The 19,030-nt window shown below is 34.5% G+C and overlaps 1 protein-coding gene across 1 annotated transcript in view; it reads right to left on the bottom strand.

Annotated features, from left to right (window-relative positions):
- Positions 1 to 7,845, bottom strand: part of LOC143255875 (docking protein 2-like) — a 131,796-nt gene extending 123,951 nt beyond the window's left edge. The window contains exon 1 of the mRNA XM_076512216.1: positions 7,386 to 7,845. Coding sequence (XP_076368331.1) covers positions 7,386 to 7,505 — 120 coding nt within the window. The 5' untranslated portion in view covers positions 7,506 to 7,845. The remainder of the gene's footprint in view (positions 1 to 7,385) is intronic.
- Between the last annotated feature and the right edge of the window lie 11,185 nt (positions 7,846 to 19,030).

Below are 19,030 nucleotides of genomic sequence, written 5' to 3'. Positions count from 1 at the left end.
TAGGAAATGTTGCATTGGATTATTTTTTGATTGTCTAGGGCTTGGCGTGGCCAGGTGGTTAGGGCATTCAACTTGTAATCTGAAGGTCGCGGGTTCGAATCCCCGTCACACCAAACACGATCGCTCTTTCAGTCGTGGTGATGCTATAATATGACAGTCAATTTCATTATTCGTTAGTAAAAGAGTAGCCCAAGAGTTGGCGGTGGGTGATGATGACTATCTGCCTTTCCTCTAGTCTTACATATACTGCTAAATTAGAGACGACTAGCGCAGATCGTCTTAACATGGTTAAGGTACTCGACTCGTAATCTAAGGGTCGCGGGTTCAAATCCCTGCCACACCAAACATGCTTGCCCTTTCAGCCGTGGGGGCGTTATAATGTGACTGTCAATCCCACTATTTGTTGGTAAAAGAGTAGCCCAAGAGTTGGCGGTGGGTGGTGATGACTAGCTGCATTCTCTCTGATCTTACACTGCAAAAGTAGAGACGAATAACGCAGATAGCCCTCATGTAGCTTTGTGCGAATTTAAAACAAACAAATAAATTGACAGCATAATGTATTGCCCATGTAGAAAATTTCATGATGGATGAAACAGACTTCATTATGCCATTGATCATCTTCTTCCGGTCTTGCGAAGGACTGCAAGAAAAGTTAACAAATTGGTTATCCCTATTTACTTCGGTGCTAATTGAGCTTGTAAGGAAACATTCAGAAAGTTGCCCAAAGAGCTTTTTAAACAACTGAAACCGGCAAATCTAGACACTGGGTAATAACACACGCACCTACAGGCCCTCTGCGAGTGTTATGCATTCTATGGTATTTCCCGGAAGCTGTTTCGACTTTTCAACGTTTAATGTAATGGCATTTCACTTGTTCATTGCTCTGCACATTTCTCAATTTAATGTTGGTCGAAGAAAATGCACTGCCACTAAAAGATCCATTGATTGCTTGGTTGGAATCAAGCACAAAGTTACACAATGGACTATCTGTGTTCTCCCCACAACGGGTATCGAAACCTGGTTTGTAGCGGTATGAGCCTGCAGACATACGGCTGTGCCACTAGGGAGAAGATCAGTTTGTGCCCTTTATAACTATGATATAGAAACCACAGTGATGTTCCTGGTAGCAACATGTAACAACTTTGGCTTATGTACCCAAGTGAAATGCTTGTCATTCGTTGGGCAATTTCATCTTCCTACGCGTTTGTGAGATGTGATGCGCTGAATAGCGAAACTTTATAATCAACCTGTAATTATAATATTGACCTTTTAATTGATTATTAAATATATTTCCATCCCCAGTGGCATGGCGCTGTGTCTGCGGAATTAAAACGCCAGAAATCGAGTTTCGATACCTGTGATGGGCAGAGCACAGATTATCTATTACGTTGCTTTGTGTTTAATTACAAGCAATTAAATAAAAAGATTAAATATTCTTGGGTAATTATTTAAAATTTGTCACTTTTGATTATTTTGGTGGTTTTACAAGCATATCTGTAACTCAAAAGCATTGAAAAAGTGAGGTGTTTTTTATGTATTATTAGAAAAACATTTCTATATGGCTATCTCCGAGCTAGGTACCTATTATCACCACTAGGTTAATGGCTTAACACGTTAATGTAGAGCCCTGATAGGAAGACATTTGTTTTGGTATCTCTGATTTTCCACGTCCCAATGCAAAACTTCCCGAGGACTGCGTTCGTGATTTAATCGATAACACTTATCCACTCAAGGAAGGGAAGTTGTAAACTCAGGAACACCTTGAAGACACTACCGGTTCCATCTTGTTCGGTTCCATTCATAAGAAAGGTCTGCTATAGAAGAAATTCAAACAAGTCTATCTTCCATTAAATATCCTGTAATCCAGTATCATGCGGTTGGTTATATAATACATGGTTGATATAAACCTCGTATGTGTACTCACTGACAGGACATTTTTTAACACCACACGAGCAACATATTATTGATGCTTTTGATAAAGATGGAGATTCTGTCGATGAAAGGAATTTAAAAGTTACGGACACTTTAATGACGATAGTTAAATTGTTTTGAACGCTGACAAGACTATATGGGGTTCGTTTCTTAGTGATATTCTGTCCAATCTGTTATAATGGAATATGATGACGTAAATGCTTTTACCTATCATCGTATGAGCTGATATATATTAGGTGTATTTCCGCGAAAGTGTTCTGTTTAAAAGGTAAATAAAACAAAACTTAAAAGAAATAAATATTTTTATTTCTTGCTTTTAAAGCTCATACGCTCATACAATATCCTCGTTATTCAGGACATGCGTATGTTTTACTGACGTCACGAACTGCAAATTGCAAATTAAGTGTCCGTTATGTAACATCATTTTAACGTTTACTAACTGACTGATATTCAGAAAATACATTGTTGTACACACCATTTTAACGTCTACTAACTGACTGATATTCAGAAAACACATTGTTGTACGCATCATTTTAACGTCTATTAACTAACTTATATTCAGAAAACACATTGTTGTACGGTGGTGCAAGTGATTAAAACAGATGGCCCCTACAGACGTACTTCATCCTCCGTTTGGGGAAATTATTGGATTTCGAGATAAATATAATGTAAGTTTTCTGTAGTTTTTCAGCATTAATTATTTTGTAAAGAGGACTTGATCAGTACAGTGCACATGTAGTGAAGTACTGATGGTTGCCATCTTTGGAATTACTACGTGGCAAAGACGGAACATGTAATCGGTTTATCGTAAAGGTTACATTGTGCCAGTTCTTTAATAATCAATATCCGATTTGACTCCATTCCCTTTCTGAGCCCCCCAGTGGCTCAGCGGTATGTCTGCGGACTTGCACGCTAAAATCCGGGTTTCGATACCCGTGGTGGGCAGAGCACAGATAGCCCATTGTGTAGCTTTGTGCTTAATTCAAAACAACATCAACAACCCTTTCTGATACAAAACTAGAGCAAAAATGTTCTACAACTTGATATGAAAAACTAATTAAGACAATATAATCAAGTGTATTATATTACATTGTAGATTTGGAGCACCGAATTCATCATTTAGTTCACCAATATGGCGTACAAGGTATGCTAAAACTAAAGATCACAAATATAATCAATTATTGTATTACGAATCACCTTGTACTTTCTTTCTTATTGCAAAATAAATATATTTTTCTCACTTAACATCATGTGAGAGAAAATGTAACATATTTCAAAGATTGTTTCTTCAGAATTTTCAGACAAAACTGTACAAAGAGCTATCCACAAATAACTGTCTTTAATTTAGATCTGATAAAACTAGATAGAAGGCAGCTATTCAACATCACCTACCGCCAGTTTCTAGGTTTTTCTTGGTTGGCCGAATAGTAAGATTTTATAATTACTTATATATAGTGTACGTAATGCTCCAAAGTGCGGAGCACATTTTTTACGAGACTCGAAGACTATGCACACTACCGAATAAGCATATTATTAAACAGTTTCTGAAGGCATTTCTATTCAAAGAAAGAAGGCGATAACTAATGGAGTACGAAACTCCATAAATAGCGATGTAAAATCGCAAACTGTAAATAAAATGATCATTCATCCAACATTTCGGCTTGGTTTCGTTTTCTACGTGAAATAGCTTCATTATTGTCTACTTAGTAAAACTGTTGGTAACGTTTCCCTGAAGTGAAAGTGTAGTTTAGAACATTGGTAAACATTTAGTTTATTTGAGTACAGATATTTGCGAAGTGGAGAAAAAACTTATGACCAGAAAGCTAAAGAGAAAGGTCTAAACAGCATGGAACTTTCAAGCAAGTTAGAAATATATTGACATTGATCTTAGATAAATTTTATATTAACAATACAGGAGTGATCACAAATAACCACTCCGTAAATACAAAAAACAGTAATATTTGGTCACCCCTGTATATTAACTCAATATATACTGTTTTCTAGTCTAGTGTTATTTTTACATAACGATTATTCAAACAGATCAGCCTAAGAAAACTGACGAAAAGCTTCAGTGATAGCTATTATATGTTTTAATGTAGTGTAGACCCGTTTTGTATGTTTCGTTGTACTCCTAATTCTTTTAAATCTGTTTCATTGTATTTCTAATTGTATTAAATCAGTTTCATTGTACTTCTAATTCTAGTAAATCAGTTTTAAGTTGTGTTAGATCCGATTTGTGTGTTTTATTGTACTTCTAATTCTAGTAAATCAGTTTTAAATTGAGTCAGATCCGATTTGTGTGTTTTATTGTACTTCTAATTTTAGTAAATCAGTTTTAAATTGGGTTAGATTCGATTTGGGTGTTTTATTGTACTTCTAATTTTAGTAAATCAGTTTTAAGTTGTGTTAGATCCGAGTTGTGTGTTTTATTGTACTTCTAATTCTAGTAAATCAGTTTTAAATTGGGTTAGATCCGATTTGTGTGTTTTATTGTATTTCTAATTCTAATTAATCAGTTTTAAATTGTGTTAGATCCGTTTTCTGTGTTTCATTGTACTTCTAATTCTAGTAAATCAGTTTTAAATTGGGTTTGATCCGTTTTGTGTATTTTATTGTATTTCTAATTCTAGTAAATCAGTTTTAAATTGGTTAGATCCGTTTTGTATTTTTTATTGTTCTTTTAATTCTAGTAAATCAGTTTTAAATTGGGTTAGATTCGATTTGCGTGTTTTATTGTACTTCTAATTCTAGTAAATCAGTTTTAAATTGAGTTGAATCCGTTTTGTGTGTTTTATTGTATTTCTAATTCTAGTAAATCAGTTTTAAATTGGGTTAAATCCGTTTTGTGTGTTTTATTGTACTTCTAATTCTAGTAAATCAGTTTTAAATTGTGTTAAATCCGTTTTATGTGTTTTACTCTACTTCTAATTCTAGTAAATCCAGTACAGCGGTAAGTCCACGGATGTATACCCCTAAAATTAGGGGTTCGATTTCCCTCGGTGGGCTCAGCAGATAGCTTGATGTGGCTTTGCTATACGAAAACACACACATATACACACACACCCGTTTTATGTGTTTTATTGTACTTCTAATTTCTTCAGCGATGTTTGGATAAAATATCCTTATTTTTTATTCATTTACCATACAGTCTGTGAAACAGGAAAACGCATGTAGTTGATTTTTGCAAACAAAGCTTTCTAGCATTATCTTTCTCTTTTACTGCCCTCCCCGCTAGCACAGCGGTAAGTCTACGGACTTACAACGCTAAAATAAAGGGTTCGATTTCTCTCGGTGGGCGCAGCAGATAGCCCGATTTGCCTTTGCTATAAGAAAATACATACATTTTCTTTTACTAATTCTGAAGGATGATTTCAACTTTGTGTGTTATATAGAACCTAAACTGCTAATCAGCGTGGCCGAATTCTCACAAGTTTCCAATGTGTGAGTGAATAAATCCCAAACACCTATTTCACACAAAACATATGTTACGCAATGCAAGATTTGTTTCCGCAGCTCTGTAAGGCCATTTTCTTTGCAATTTTCGCAATATCTGTTGATAGAAATGGAGACCGGAATGTAGTTAAGTGCACTATGTCTCAACATGAACACTTCTACTATGTTTACTTAAGTGCGCTATCTGTCTCAACATGAACACTTCTACTGTGTTTTGCTAAAGAAACACAGCTTGGCTGACATCATCTTTGTGACCAAACGTTATTGAGCGATTAGTTGTTATGTCAGTAAGGGGTCAAGGTGTGTTTTTTACAGGCCAACAACTCGACATTTTGATTTTTCACTTTAAATACAGAAAAAACAACAACAACCGTAACATCCCTATGTAGCTGAGCCAATTTGAGTCTCATTGACTCGCAGAAATGGTGTTAAATTAACTAGTTTTGAGTACATACGTTTGATTTTTCAAGGTGTTTAACTCATCAGATTTAATAAGTTGTTAGTATCAAAGGTAAATTATGGGTTTACGTCGAGTAAAGGAACTTAGCTACAATAATGTATATAATATAATTTAGCTTAAAAAGTATTGGACAATAAGCTTCCAATTTAACTGAATTGTACCTTGTTTATTATTCAGTAAAATAGGTTGTTAAATCCGATGTGTATGTTTTATATCAATATCTTATGTAACTCAATGTGACAAAGATAATTCTTTGTTCCATTAAGCTAGCAAACAAACTACGAAACAAAAAAAAACTGAAATGGTGTAGAAGTTAATTTATTTCTTTGGCCAAAAATTTAAGTAATTTTTGTAGGGACATCTTTTTTCTTTATTCGTTGAGCTAAAAATATTTAACGGTATCCACTCAAACCGTTATATAATATACTTGTATAAAACAAAAATAAAAACTTGTAAAAGGAAACGAATGTTTTACTCCTCGCGTTTCAGAAATTTTGAAAATAAAATCAGTCAATCAAACAGGTTGTTGTCATTGTTTTGAATTAAGCACAAAGCTACACAATGGGCTATCTGTGCTCTGCCCACCACGGGTATCGAAAGTCGGATTTTAGCGTGTAAGTCCACAGACATACCGCTGAGCCACTGGTGGGCGAATCAGACAGACAACAACAAAACATTTTATCTATTAAATTACTGTTTTTGCTTGCGTTTTAGGAAAATGTGAAACACTTGTTTCTTTCATTATATAAACAAAACTTTAGTCACGAAAATGCAGGAGCGAAATTATTTTCCTGGTCTAAGTTTAAATAAAGAATTCAAGAAATTGAACTTAGTAAAAATGTGTATTGGTATGCATTTTAGATATCGTAGCTAAATAATATTTGGAAATTAAAACGGCAAAAATATGATCTTGTATGGCCTCTGCAACTCAGTGTAAATTTCTGTTCAAACGGATAACTACGTTTTTATCTGAAATGTAAAGAGTGTTATTGTAAAACTGTAATCGTAAAGTAATACAAAATGTCATCTTTTGAATATTTTACAAAATACACAGTTTTCTCATAGCGCTGACAAACAGTATGCATTCCGCTACAATATATGTAGTAACCTGTATTTCTTCTGCTATTGAATCAATACCTTGACTTATAAGTCATTTTACAGGAGTTTTATAAGCTCGTTGTTGTTACTGCTTTTCTTCAAGGAATTAGAGTCTTCGCAAACGAAATATTTAAAGAAAAACTAAAGCTTTTGAGGTGTTGTATCTATCGCTAAGACAAAGTTAAACAAGACAAAAACTTCTCTGAAAGGTGGACCTTAAAATGACTGATAATTAAAATTACTTTCAGAAGAGGATCGTACTATTTACTAATACACTAATTACTGCTATCAGGAATTAACGCAGAAGCTGCTTTGTATCGTTATTAGTCTTGGAGAGAAATGTTTATTTAAGTGAAGCCATTACAAACATTTCTACTTTGTGTGACGATGAGATGCTATGACTTTATTTATAATATTTTGGCACAAAATGTCCTACACTTACCTTGAACTTGTCCCAACTTTTACGTGGGGGTCTCTTAACAAAAAGATAACCTTGTTTTACAACATCGCAGTTAGAAATCGCTGCTGATAACCCGGCTGAAGCAGATTTCTGTACGCTCATGGTTCCCCCAGAAAACACTTATATTCTTGTTCATTCGTCAGTGTATGATGTTTGAAAAGTCAAGTCTCAGTCACGCAGAAGACGTTCTTTAGTTAGGAAATCTCTATCATATGATAATCTCAATTTAATCTTTCAAGACTTCATGGATTATAGCACATCAGTTTGTAATTTAATATCAAATCAATGCCGTAATCACATACTATCGTTTTTTTCCTCTCAGATGTATAAAGAATGTCTTTGTACACGAATGAAAAAGTAGTTGAAAATAAAGTTTCTGCGTGCAAACAAACAAAAAAAGGCAGACACACTTTTAAGTCATTAAACGCATACAGCCTGGCTAACACCAATCTTCTATCGCTGTGCTGAAGTGACGAGTTCCGTCATTTCACTGTGCACTCGGTACCAACAGCTCGATCGATGTCGACTGGAGCGTACTCCATTGGTCAGTGGGCTTACTTATGACCTTAGAAACAATCTAGAGGTAGCATCAACTGTACCTGCAAAATATTAAACGAAACAGGCGATAATACGGCGCTTCTTGTTGGTATCAGAACTTTACGAATACTTAAGGCCCATTCACGTACATATATATATATTCGTTGTATGTTTCTATGGCAATGCTACAAAATTGGCTATATGGGCTCATTACATCCCTGGGAATCGAACTCCATATTTCAGTGCTGCAAGTCCGTGAACCCACCGTTGACAGGACCGTTAACAGGACCGTTAACACATTAAAAGCGGAAAGAATCCACTGTGCATATGACAATAACCTTTGTGACTTTTAGACTATACGTGAAGGTTAAGACATCTGGTACAGGTAAAAGTTAAGATAGCTAATTTTTGTTTAGGTATTTTAAAAGAGTCTCAATTCTTACAACATCTTTCTATAGTTTCAGTCAGGTTACGTAAAGGGTAACTTTTAAAATTTTAAATACATATAACCAATCATAAATGCATTCAAATTATGCAAGCCAAAAAGAAACCAACAAAAACCCGACATGGCCAAGCGGTTGAGGCACTCGAGTCGTAATTTGAGGGTCGCGGATTCGAATTCCCGTCACACCAAACATGCTCGCCCCTTTTAACCGTGTGGGCGTTATAATGTGACGATCAATCCCACTATTCGTTGGTAAAAGAGTAGCCCAAGAGTTGGCGGTGGGTAGTGATGACTAGCTGCCTTCCATTTAGTCTTATATACACTGCTAAATTACGGACAGCTAGCGAAGATAACTCACGTGTAGCGTTGCGCAAAATTAGAAAACGAAAAGGCATATATCGCAGAACAAGGGCAAAAGGCATAAAACTGGAGGGAAATAACCGCAGGAAGACAACGAAAATCGTTGAGGATATCTCGTTTATCCAACTAATTTTCAAATCATAAGTGAGTAGACAGAATGCAAACACGTGGAGAAGAACTTGAGGATAATAGCAAAAAGGTAAAGCCTAAGTAATTAAATCAAGAACATCCCAAGTTGACACCCCATTTATTATCTGCCAATGGTCGTGAACGAAGTAACCCAACAATATGAATTAGAAAGATACGAAAAAATAACAATGATATTACACTTTAATTCTAAATATTATTCATCCTTATAACCTTAAATCAGGTATTACACCCAGTTACAAATATTGTAATAATACGGTGGGAGCATAGTGCCATTCAGTGCTCTTTGATACTAAGAAATTCTTGACTTGTAAGAAGTTGTTCCCTGAATTATGTAGTTTTCGCTGCAAAATTATTCCAATCATCTTTATATTATGTGTCCGACTCACATAAATATTTTTTTTTCTCTAAGATACCAAACCATTTTACCATGTTTTTGTCACCTCTTCATGAACTTTTAAGTAGCTTCTTGAATTAAAACTTTCTATTGGCCAATTGGCTAGGGCACTAGACTCGTAATCTACGGATCATGTGATCGATACCACTTGTCGAAAAGACTCGCTCTTTCAGTCCTGGGGGCGTTATAATGTAACATTTAATGGTGCTACTTGCTGGTAGACAGTAGTTCAAGAGGTGGGGGTTGTGTGATTTTGACTGTCTTAACTCTTTTCTTTTAAGTTAGTGACGGCTAACACGGATATTCCTCGAGTAGCTTTGCGCGAAATTCAACAAACCAAAACGTTTATCATAAAACTGTTGATTTAGATTATCCTGTTTGAATGCTTGTGCACCTGTTTAAACAAATTTTATGAATTGGCGCTTATAAGCTAATCGTCAGTACATGAGTTGAGATAATTAGTTTTTTTAACTGTGAAATTAATATATTTCCTGCTGGACTCATTAAATCATTAAAATACTCTGTGTGAATGTATTACCGATTAAATCTAAACTGTTAGAGTGCCTGCCATGGTGTTTATTTCATTTTCAGGTTTACAAGTCTAAATTGGTCTTTATTTTCCAGAACAGAACAAATCGCAGACAAATTCCTTCAAAACAATTACAAATGACCGTCGAAAATCGCATTACTGTATATGTCCGTCAGAACGAAAGGGATTTACAGAGAAGATTTATGATCGAAATGTATAAATTTTATCAAATCACATTAAAGTATGACAAAGTTATACGACTTTAAAGAACTCGATTTTCCGATTTTATTTTTAGTCGAATAAATTTTAAACTTTTTAACAGCGGAAACGTATTTAAAAACCTGTAAGGCCACCTACACTTCGATTGCTTCTTAGAAAAAACTTTGAAAGATTACTTATTTCAGTTGCTTATTAGCAAATGTCAGAAATGGTTTATTTCACATGTAGTTATCAAGATGAGCTTGTAGGTTTGATCTCCGAACCTAACTGAGTACACAAAATTAATACCAGGGTTGAGATTTTCTTGCATATTCAATGCTGGCCAAAATCTCACGGCCAATGAACATAAAGAAAAAAAATATGCATTTTGCGTTATTAGACTCAACCACTTATTTTAGTAGAGCTTCGAAAGATGAAAATAAGAAAAGGGAAAATAAAATTAAAAATATCTTTTAGCATTTAATAGATAATATGTGAACACTATGAAATTAGCCTAAATACTAACTGGTCAAAAGTTTAAGACCATACCAAAAAGAAGTCCTAAACAGGGTAGGAAATGACCAACAAGAGGTCTCAGTAGTGAGTTGCACGGCTGTCATTGCAAATAACTTCAAACATTCGCTTTGGCATGGTCGATACAAGCGTTTGCATAAGGCTGGCTTGAATTCACGTCCATTTCTAAAGACTTCCCTTGCCATCCGCCCCCAAACATTTTCAGTGGGGTTCAGTTCTAGCGAACACGCTGGATGGTCAAAAAGAATCATGTTATTCGACATGAAAAAGTCCTTTGTCCTGTGGACATTGTGGATTGCAGCGTTGTCCTGCTGAAAGATCCAGTAATTTCCACACGAGCGAGGGCCTTCAGTCAATAACGATGCTCTCTCCGACATGCCAATGTTGCCAGCTGTTGTTTAACGCCCCTGTATAACCTGAAACTCCATTGTACCATGGAAGGAGAAAGCACCCCAGATCATGATGGAACCTCCTCCACTGTGTCGTGTAGAAAATGTCTCCGATGGGATATCTTTATCGTGCCAGTAACGTTGGAAGCCATCTGGACCATCCAGGTTAAATTTTTTCTCATCAGAGAACAAAACCTTCGTCCACATTTCTACGTCTTATGTTTGGTGCTTTTCAGCAAAGTTTAACGGAGCTGTTTCGTTGTGTGGAAGGAGGCGTGGCCTTTGAAGACGTTTACGGTTTTTAAAGCCTTTCTCTCGCAGATGCCGTCTTATTGTTTTTCAGCTGCATTCTGCGTCCGTAAGGGCTTTAATCTGGTTCGACGATCGGTTGGTGTCTTGCCGGACAACCCGTCGAATCCTCCTGCTCGACGCCGGCGACATTTTCTTGGGCCGACCACTTGAAATTCTCGTTCCGTATCCCTGAGGGTCTTTTAAGGAATTTGCAACAGCAGTTTTACTCCGCCAAATCTCACCAGCGACAGCACGTTGAGAGAGACATTGCTTTTGCAGCTGGACAATTCTACCACGTTTAAACTCTGTCAACTTTTTAGCCTTTGCTATGTTTTCACCCAATGTAACACAGGAGATGTCAGTGGGAGATGTTGACAACGCTGATGCTTGAACACAAATGACCAAATTTCGTTATGTGTGTACCGATTAACGCTTTGTCTCAGTATGGTCTTACCAGCTAGTATTTAGGCTAATTTCATAGTGTTCACATTTTCCCTATTAAATGCTAAAACAGTTTTTATTTTTATTTTCCCTTTTCGTATTTTTATCTTTCGAAGTTCTACTCAAATAAGTAGTTGAGTCTAACAACGCAAAATACGTATTTTGTCTTTATGTTCATTGGCCTTAAGATTTTGGCTAGCATTGTATATATATATATACGCGATTAGAAACTAGAAATTATTAAGTCAACGTGACGAAAGCAGTTAATATAATATAGTTTTTCATTAAACCATAAGAAAAATTTCACCTTTTACGGATAAAAACGAGTCTACAGTTTGATTAGTAACAGAATTATCGTGATGTCTTGTTTTAATGTATGCGGAAAGTTCTACATGGATTTTTTACTCATAGCTGTTCGTAATTTTGAAATATTAGACGAGAGGGAATGCCACTGACTAGTCAACATCATCCACCGCTAACGTTTTGGTGGATTTTCCTGTCTGATCTGAATAGTACGTTTTGCTTGTCACTCTTATACCACTCATGCCCTACAATGCGGAGCGTATTCTTGCGGAAACGGGTTGCGAATAAAAAATATGATTGTTTGTTTTAAATTTTGCGCAAAGCTACATTAGGGCTAATTGCGCTAGCCGTCCCTAATTTATCAGCGTAAGACGAGAAAAGGCAGGTAGTCATCACCACTCACCTTAAACTTTTGAGCTACTTTTTTACCAACGAATAGTGGGATTGAACGTCACTTTATAACGCCCCCGCGTCTTAAAGGGAGAGCACGTTTGGCGTGACGGGGATTACAACCTGGGACCGTCGGATTACGAGTCGAGTGTCTTAGCCGTTTGGCCATGCCAGGCCGAAAAATGTGAATTCCTAGTGTGGGTACACTACCGAGTAAATTATGACCGACTTATAGTTATGCAGATATCCGAAAAAAAAAAATATCAAGATAAACGTACATTTAAATAATAGTCTAAATATCGAGGTGGACATAACGAAACTGAGAAAAATGTGAACAAAAAACACAACATAACATGAAACACAAACATTATGATAATGGTATTAAAGCTGTACATAGTCTGTTCTCGTTTAGACTCGTTCTTTCCAAGCATTAGTTAACTGCATATCCTGATAGTTCTCTCTTTAAAATAGTTCTGGGATAATTATAATGATGTAAAGCAAGTTGACGATCGTGGGAATTCAGTTCGTTTCTTAAGCTAAATTCTTTATGCTGTTAATACATGTTTTATGATAAAAGATTGGTGATATTGCGTTGCACATTACGAGTTTTCACATTTGATACTTTTGTTCTTTTATGTATGATTACAAGTCAGATTATTCTAAGAGCATATTTTATTGTTTGTTTATTTTAACTTCCTTATAAGTTTCTTTACCACTCTCTGAATATGTTGACGGTAATCACAATAACAGAGTTTCAAATAACTGATGATAAATTATTTTAAAAAAATCCATTGAAATCATAGTTGTTAAGTTGAGATTACATATTAAATGAAATCTTCAGAGGGAGAGAAAGCGGGCGATTACAGAAAATAAAAGAGTGGTCGAATGTGTTGGTTTCATACAATAATTTTAAACACGATAAACGTATTATTCTACAATATAAAGAAAATTACCATGATTTGATTTTAGTGACGGTAAGATTTTTCCAGAACAGATATAATAAGGACTTCTTCGGTCCTTTTTTATATCACCAAACTGGTTATTTAACTAAAATTGTTCACTGATATTTTATCTTTTGTTAGATAGTATAAAATTGTTTCTCATCCCCGATTTAAATTCAATTCTGAGATCGTTAGGTTGTAGAGATTTAAATAAAAGTAAAATGGCTGATTTTACATTAATACTGTTACTTTTAACTTAAGTGCACATAAACTAGAGGAGTTGTGAATTACCTAGGCGGATATTTTATATGATTTCACTCGTACAGAATTAGTGTTTATCCAGAAACTTCGTTTACGAGGTTTTTAAGAACATAATTTGAAATAGATCAAAATGGTCTATAGAGGGTATGAACCCTGGTGGAAATCTTTTTGTCAGCATACCAATCTCGATAAGCAAAATTCCTGAACGTGTAACATAGGCATTTATGGTATATTCTTCAAAGATATTCAGTAGGTATAGATAAAGAGACAGAAAGGCTTGATATTGTTCAAGTATGTACAAGATGCTGAAATACCGTAAGTTTGAAAGTGGAGAGAATGCAAGTTGAGGGAAATGAAGCCTTACTCGATCACTCACGGTCGACTGCGCATGAAACTATTCAACGATAACACGAAATTTATAGTAAAACATTTAGAAACGTAGAAGTTTTCTGAATGTGATTTTGTATGTGATATATGTTTCTATAGGAGTTGTGAATCTTTTTAATAAGTTCAAAATGTCTTTACTGCATCTAACGCTACTACTATACGTGGACAAACACCAACTACAAAGTCTATTCAATGAGTTCTCCATTAGTGACAATACCATGAAAGAGCCATGACATATAATAGCACAACATTTTTTTTTTTTGCTTGGTGTACTAAAGCTCTGATAACCGTCCACGACTTTTGAACGGTAATGGAAACAGTTTCATCCAGTTTGTAATTGTTAGCCATTATGGGTCTGTAACCTTACAAGAGAAGTAGAATTCGATTGTGTTATGCCAGTTGTGAAGAAGAGATGTTTCAATGTGGCTGCCTTCTGTGCACTTAAGGCGAGACATCTTTAAAGTATCTGGATATTAGAAGCTGCTATTGGTTATTATATGCTATTAATTGCATATATTTCAAGAGCATGAAGGAGATTTTTTTTGGTAAGCAAGTCTGTTTTCTGTTACGTCAGGATAATGTCCCTTTCCATAAAGCACATAAAATACATGCCTAGTTTTTGAAATAAAGTTATATAAAGGCTCTCTCAAATTCCAGTTTTATCTTCCAGATAACATTTTTAGGGGCAAGTAGTGGGAATATTAACTTAAAATTTAAATATTAAATATTTAATTTAAATATTAAAGCACATCTTTCTAGTGGTCATGAGTCGATTGATTGTTTGAAATGACACTTCGTACAAATTGCAACAGATTTCTGTTAGAGCTTAGTTAACAGCATACCTCATACAACAGATACAAATTTTCAAGACAGGAGTGGTGCTTCATCATATTAATTAAACCAGTGATAACAAGAACCTTTCTTACTGATCGCATGTTTCGATACTATAGGCACAGAAGTGTCTGCGGTTGTCTTAAGCATTTACAAAATGTGTGTCGTACTTTACAAGTTATCTATATATATTGACAATCATGTTATTTTATTGCTCACACGATCATGGATAGTGAACAAATTGTCTAAAGTTTTTCAGTAGAGGGATGAATGATGAGGTTAAATGCCTGTATATTACTAGTTGTATTTTTAAGCTAGTGTAAGAAAAGTGGCTATATTTTTCTCTGACACTTATCTCCAGGTTTTCATGGAACAAATACATACATTCATACCGTTCACTGCAGATAATTGTATAAGGTTAGGAAGGGCTTTGAATGTATGAATTTCTTTGCATCTATCTTCAAGGATTATACTCTCGAATGATGGTTAACTTTTTAAAATGGTCGAGAGAAATTTAAGAATTTTCTTATTTCTAAATTTGAAGGAAGACATGTTGCTTTATTAACTACTTGATTCTTTGGGATAATATTTATATGTTGATAGCAGTCGTTTCTATTTAGATTTAATGAACTACTTTATGTCTAAAAACTAACATATCAGATTTTGTTTATTTCCTTTTTAGCAAAAGAATGGGCTATCTGTGCTATTCACACTGCAGGTATCGAACTCTTATTTTTAGTGTTATGAGCTGTTAAGTCAAACTGACCAATATCCGACATACTGACCTACAAAACTTCCAGAATATAAATATTAATTCATAGAGATCGATATACAATAATTTGATACCTTTACCTTTGAAGCAGTTCCGAAATATTTGATTACGTGTCAGTAAAAGAAAATACCGAAGTCAGTATAGTAAGTGATCTCACCATAGGGTGATGAAAATCAAAATATTTATTTACTCAAAATGCAGATGTCAAATAGAAAATCTGTCACAAGCTAAAACAAATGTGGATAAAAATAATTTTTGTTGATCATATAAATTAACTAACTTCTCACTAAACATATGTCTAAATTCTTGTAATATTACAGTTTGTATGTAATAGCCATTTGATTTATCGAGCGATGGAAAAAATGAAAGATACTTCGTACACGAAGCATGCTAATATCGGGGAGAAATTAATCAAGAGTGTACTTAAAAGTACAGTCTATGAGTATGCTTATTACTTTACTTTCTAGTTCAGTTTATTTGTTTCTAACATGCAAATGTATTTTTACAGGAAGAAACTAATTACGCGAAATAGCGCATTTGTTTGTTTCAGAAGTTTCGCATAAAACTACTACACAGAAGGCTACCTGCGCATAGGTGTTCTTAAGTCTAAGCTGATAGAGTAGAGAAAAGGCAGCTGTACCTTCTATTAACTCGTAACTATTTTGTCTGATCGAATAGTGGCGTTTGACAGTCACTCTTATAACACACCTGCCGCCCTAATGTGTTCAACTAGTTTTTAAGCCAACAGGTTGCGAACCGTGAATCTTTGGATTCATAGTCTAGGGAAGCTAACCTCTAGACTATGCTTTATTCTTCTTAAAAGCATAAGTTTATTTTAAGATTAAATATAAAACATTAAAACAGAAGACTTAAGAAAAGTAAAGAAAACAATGTAAGAAATAAACAGCGGAATGAAACATAAACATAAATTATTTTCATTATTTAAGTAAATACGTTAATCTTAATTATTTAACTAAGTACATTAATATTACGTATACGAAAGAAATAAAATTCTTAAGAAAATAAAAGTTTGTTTCTTTTATTGCAAAACCACGTTAGGCTATCTGCTGTGTTCACCGCATAAATCGCACCATAGATTTTAGCGTTGTAATACCCCAGATTTACCGTCTTCTCACCGGGGAACATAAAGAAACCTCTAAGAAAAGTGAAAAATACAAATGTTCAGCGTAAATCTCTACTCGGATATTGGATCAAAAATAATAGAAGCTTAACGTGAAAATAATAATGTTGTGTGAAAACTTGTGATTAAAAACATGACAGACTAGAGAGAGTCATTATGAAAATGTAAATGTTTGAAATAAGATGGAGAATATGAAACACAAAGTTCATTCGGGAAAAAAAAACAACCTGCATTTTGTAATAAGTCTCTTATAAGACGAGAAAGAATCACACAGTATAAAAGTTTTAAATAATACCTACATAACTGTCAACAACAAGATTAAAAATATCGATTTCAGTAAAAGTCTTCATCTTCTAACAATTAGATGTATATGGGAGAGCTTCAGTCTTGTCTTCCTACGAGTTTCATGCCAAGTTTGCTTATGAGTTAGAAAAAGACATTTTAATGAAATATGTAAATAAATGAATAGAGATATAACAGAAAAATAATACATGAAAATGCAACACGAACAACATAAAAGGAAAAACGTCGTTAATTAATCAGCTAAACCTTTCAACTGTTACTATCGAACTTCAATTATTGAAACACTCAAATCTTTCATACAAGAAAACTTTATCATAACGAAACATTTGAAACTTTGAGTTTCAAACTTACTGTTCCGAGACTCTACTTATCCACATCCTATTCTAGAAACAGATTATGATAAAAAATAAATAAAAAGTTTGACATTTTTCTGAATACTTCTCTCGTTTTGCTGAATTTTCTGGATTACATAATTAGTAGTTTATCGAATTAAGCTTTACAGATAACTAAATATCATACAAAAGTTCACGTGTTTTTAAAAGTTATTTGTTTTCCATAAAGATCAAAAGATTGTGTGTGAAGGTAAAAGTTGGTTTGTTTTTAATTTCACGCAAAGCTACTCGAGGGCTATCTATGCTAGCCGTCCCTAATTTAGCAGTGTAAGACTAGAGGGAAGGCAGCTAGTCACCAGTACACGCCACCAACTCTTGTGTTACTCTTTAACCAATGAATAGTGGTATTGACTGTCACATTATAACGCCCCCACGGCTTAAAGGGCAAGCATATTTGGTGCGACGGGGATGCGAACCCGCGACCCTCAGATTACGAGTCGCACGCCTTAACCCACCTGGACATGCCGGTTCAAAAGTAAAAGTAAATTGACCATTTTTCCAATAAACAGAAATAGAATCAGTAAAGAAAAACAAAGTGTCTTTGTGTTATAAATATGCATATATGTATAGAATTTAGTGTGAAAGGTGTAACTTTTAGTATTGAACATACCTAAACCATAGCATTTTAACGTCTTTCAAACAAAATCTTTCACTAATTCAACAATTCAGAGGCTTACTAGACAGAGTCTTTGAAACACCACTGCTTATAATATTATAATTTCGTGCTGCATTATTTCTGATTTTAATCACATCTCATAAAGTCCCAGAAACTAAAATGTAATTTTTTTATATCGTCTTTTGTTTTAGTATTTTTAGTCGCGGCATAGTGGCTCATAGAATGGCTCTGAGGTTTTTTTCAAGTACAAACTTCTGACTCGTAGCTTCATCTCTTGACCAGTTTGAAATCTAATTACAGACGCAACTGTTGAGGATTCCCTCTTGTTTGTGATTAATCCCAACTAGAGTCAGTATATTTTCAACTGAATATCTAATTTAATCTAACTATAATATTTCTTGTTTCTGAGTCGAAATATTTTTTCAAAATTTTTTTCTAGATTACTTTCGTCGCTATAGGTGGCTCAGCAGTAATTCAAAGGGCTTATGACGCAAAAATCGGGTTTTGATACCTTCAGTACACATAATAGAGATGGTTCTTTATTTAGTTTTGTGTTCTAATAACAAACAATTCCTGCTCCGTTTTATGTCACAGTTAAAAAACCCTCATAACTAGAATGAGCAGTATCTTGCCTGGGGTTTAACTATATTTTGTCTTGAATAAATTTCTTATGTAACAAGATAAGGAAAAAGAACAATCCCTGAAATAGCTTTTTTGAATTTTTACTATCTCTTGATAGGTATATATGTTACTATCTAACACTAAAATGCATGAGTAGTAAACACCAGTTTGCACTAAAGCAGCTAGAAAACTAAGAACTTAAAATATTCAAGGAAAAAAGAAAGAAAAGTAGTTTCCATAACGATTTTATGATCCATTGTTTAAAAACACTTTGAACGCTATTTGTGATTAGTACTTGAAGCTAAGTCAGTCATTATAAAATAACAAATACAACGCCTGTCTTTGTTATAAAATCATGTTTGTTTGAAGTTAAGTACAAAGCTACACAAAGGGCTATCTTT

The sequence above is a fragment of the Tachypleus tridentatus genome, chromosome 7 (genome assembly GCF_004210375.1).
Source record: "Tachypleus tridentatus isolate NWPU-2018 chromosome 7, ASM421037v1, whole genome shotgun sequence".
NCBI classification, from domain to species: Eukaryota; Metazoa; Arthropoda; class Merostomata; order Xiphosura; family Limulidae; genus Tachypleus; species Tachypleus tridentatus.
The sequence above is the reverse complement of the archived record's forward strand: the minus strand, read 5'-3'. Positions and strand labels throughout refer to the sequence as shown.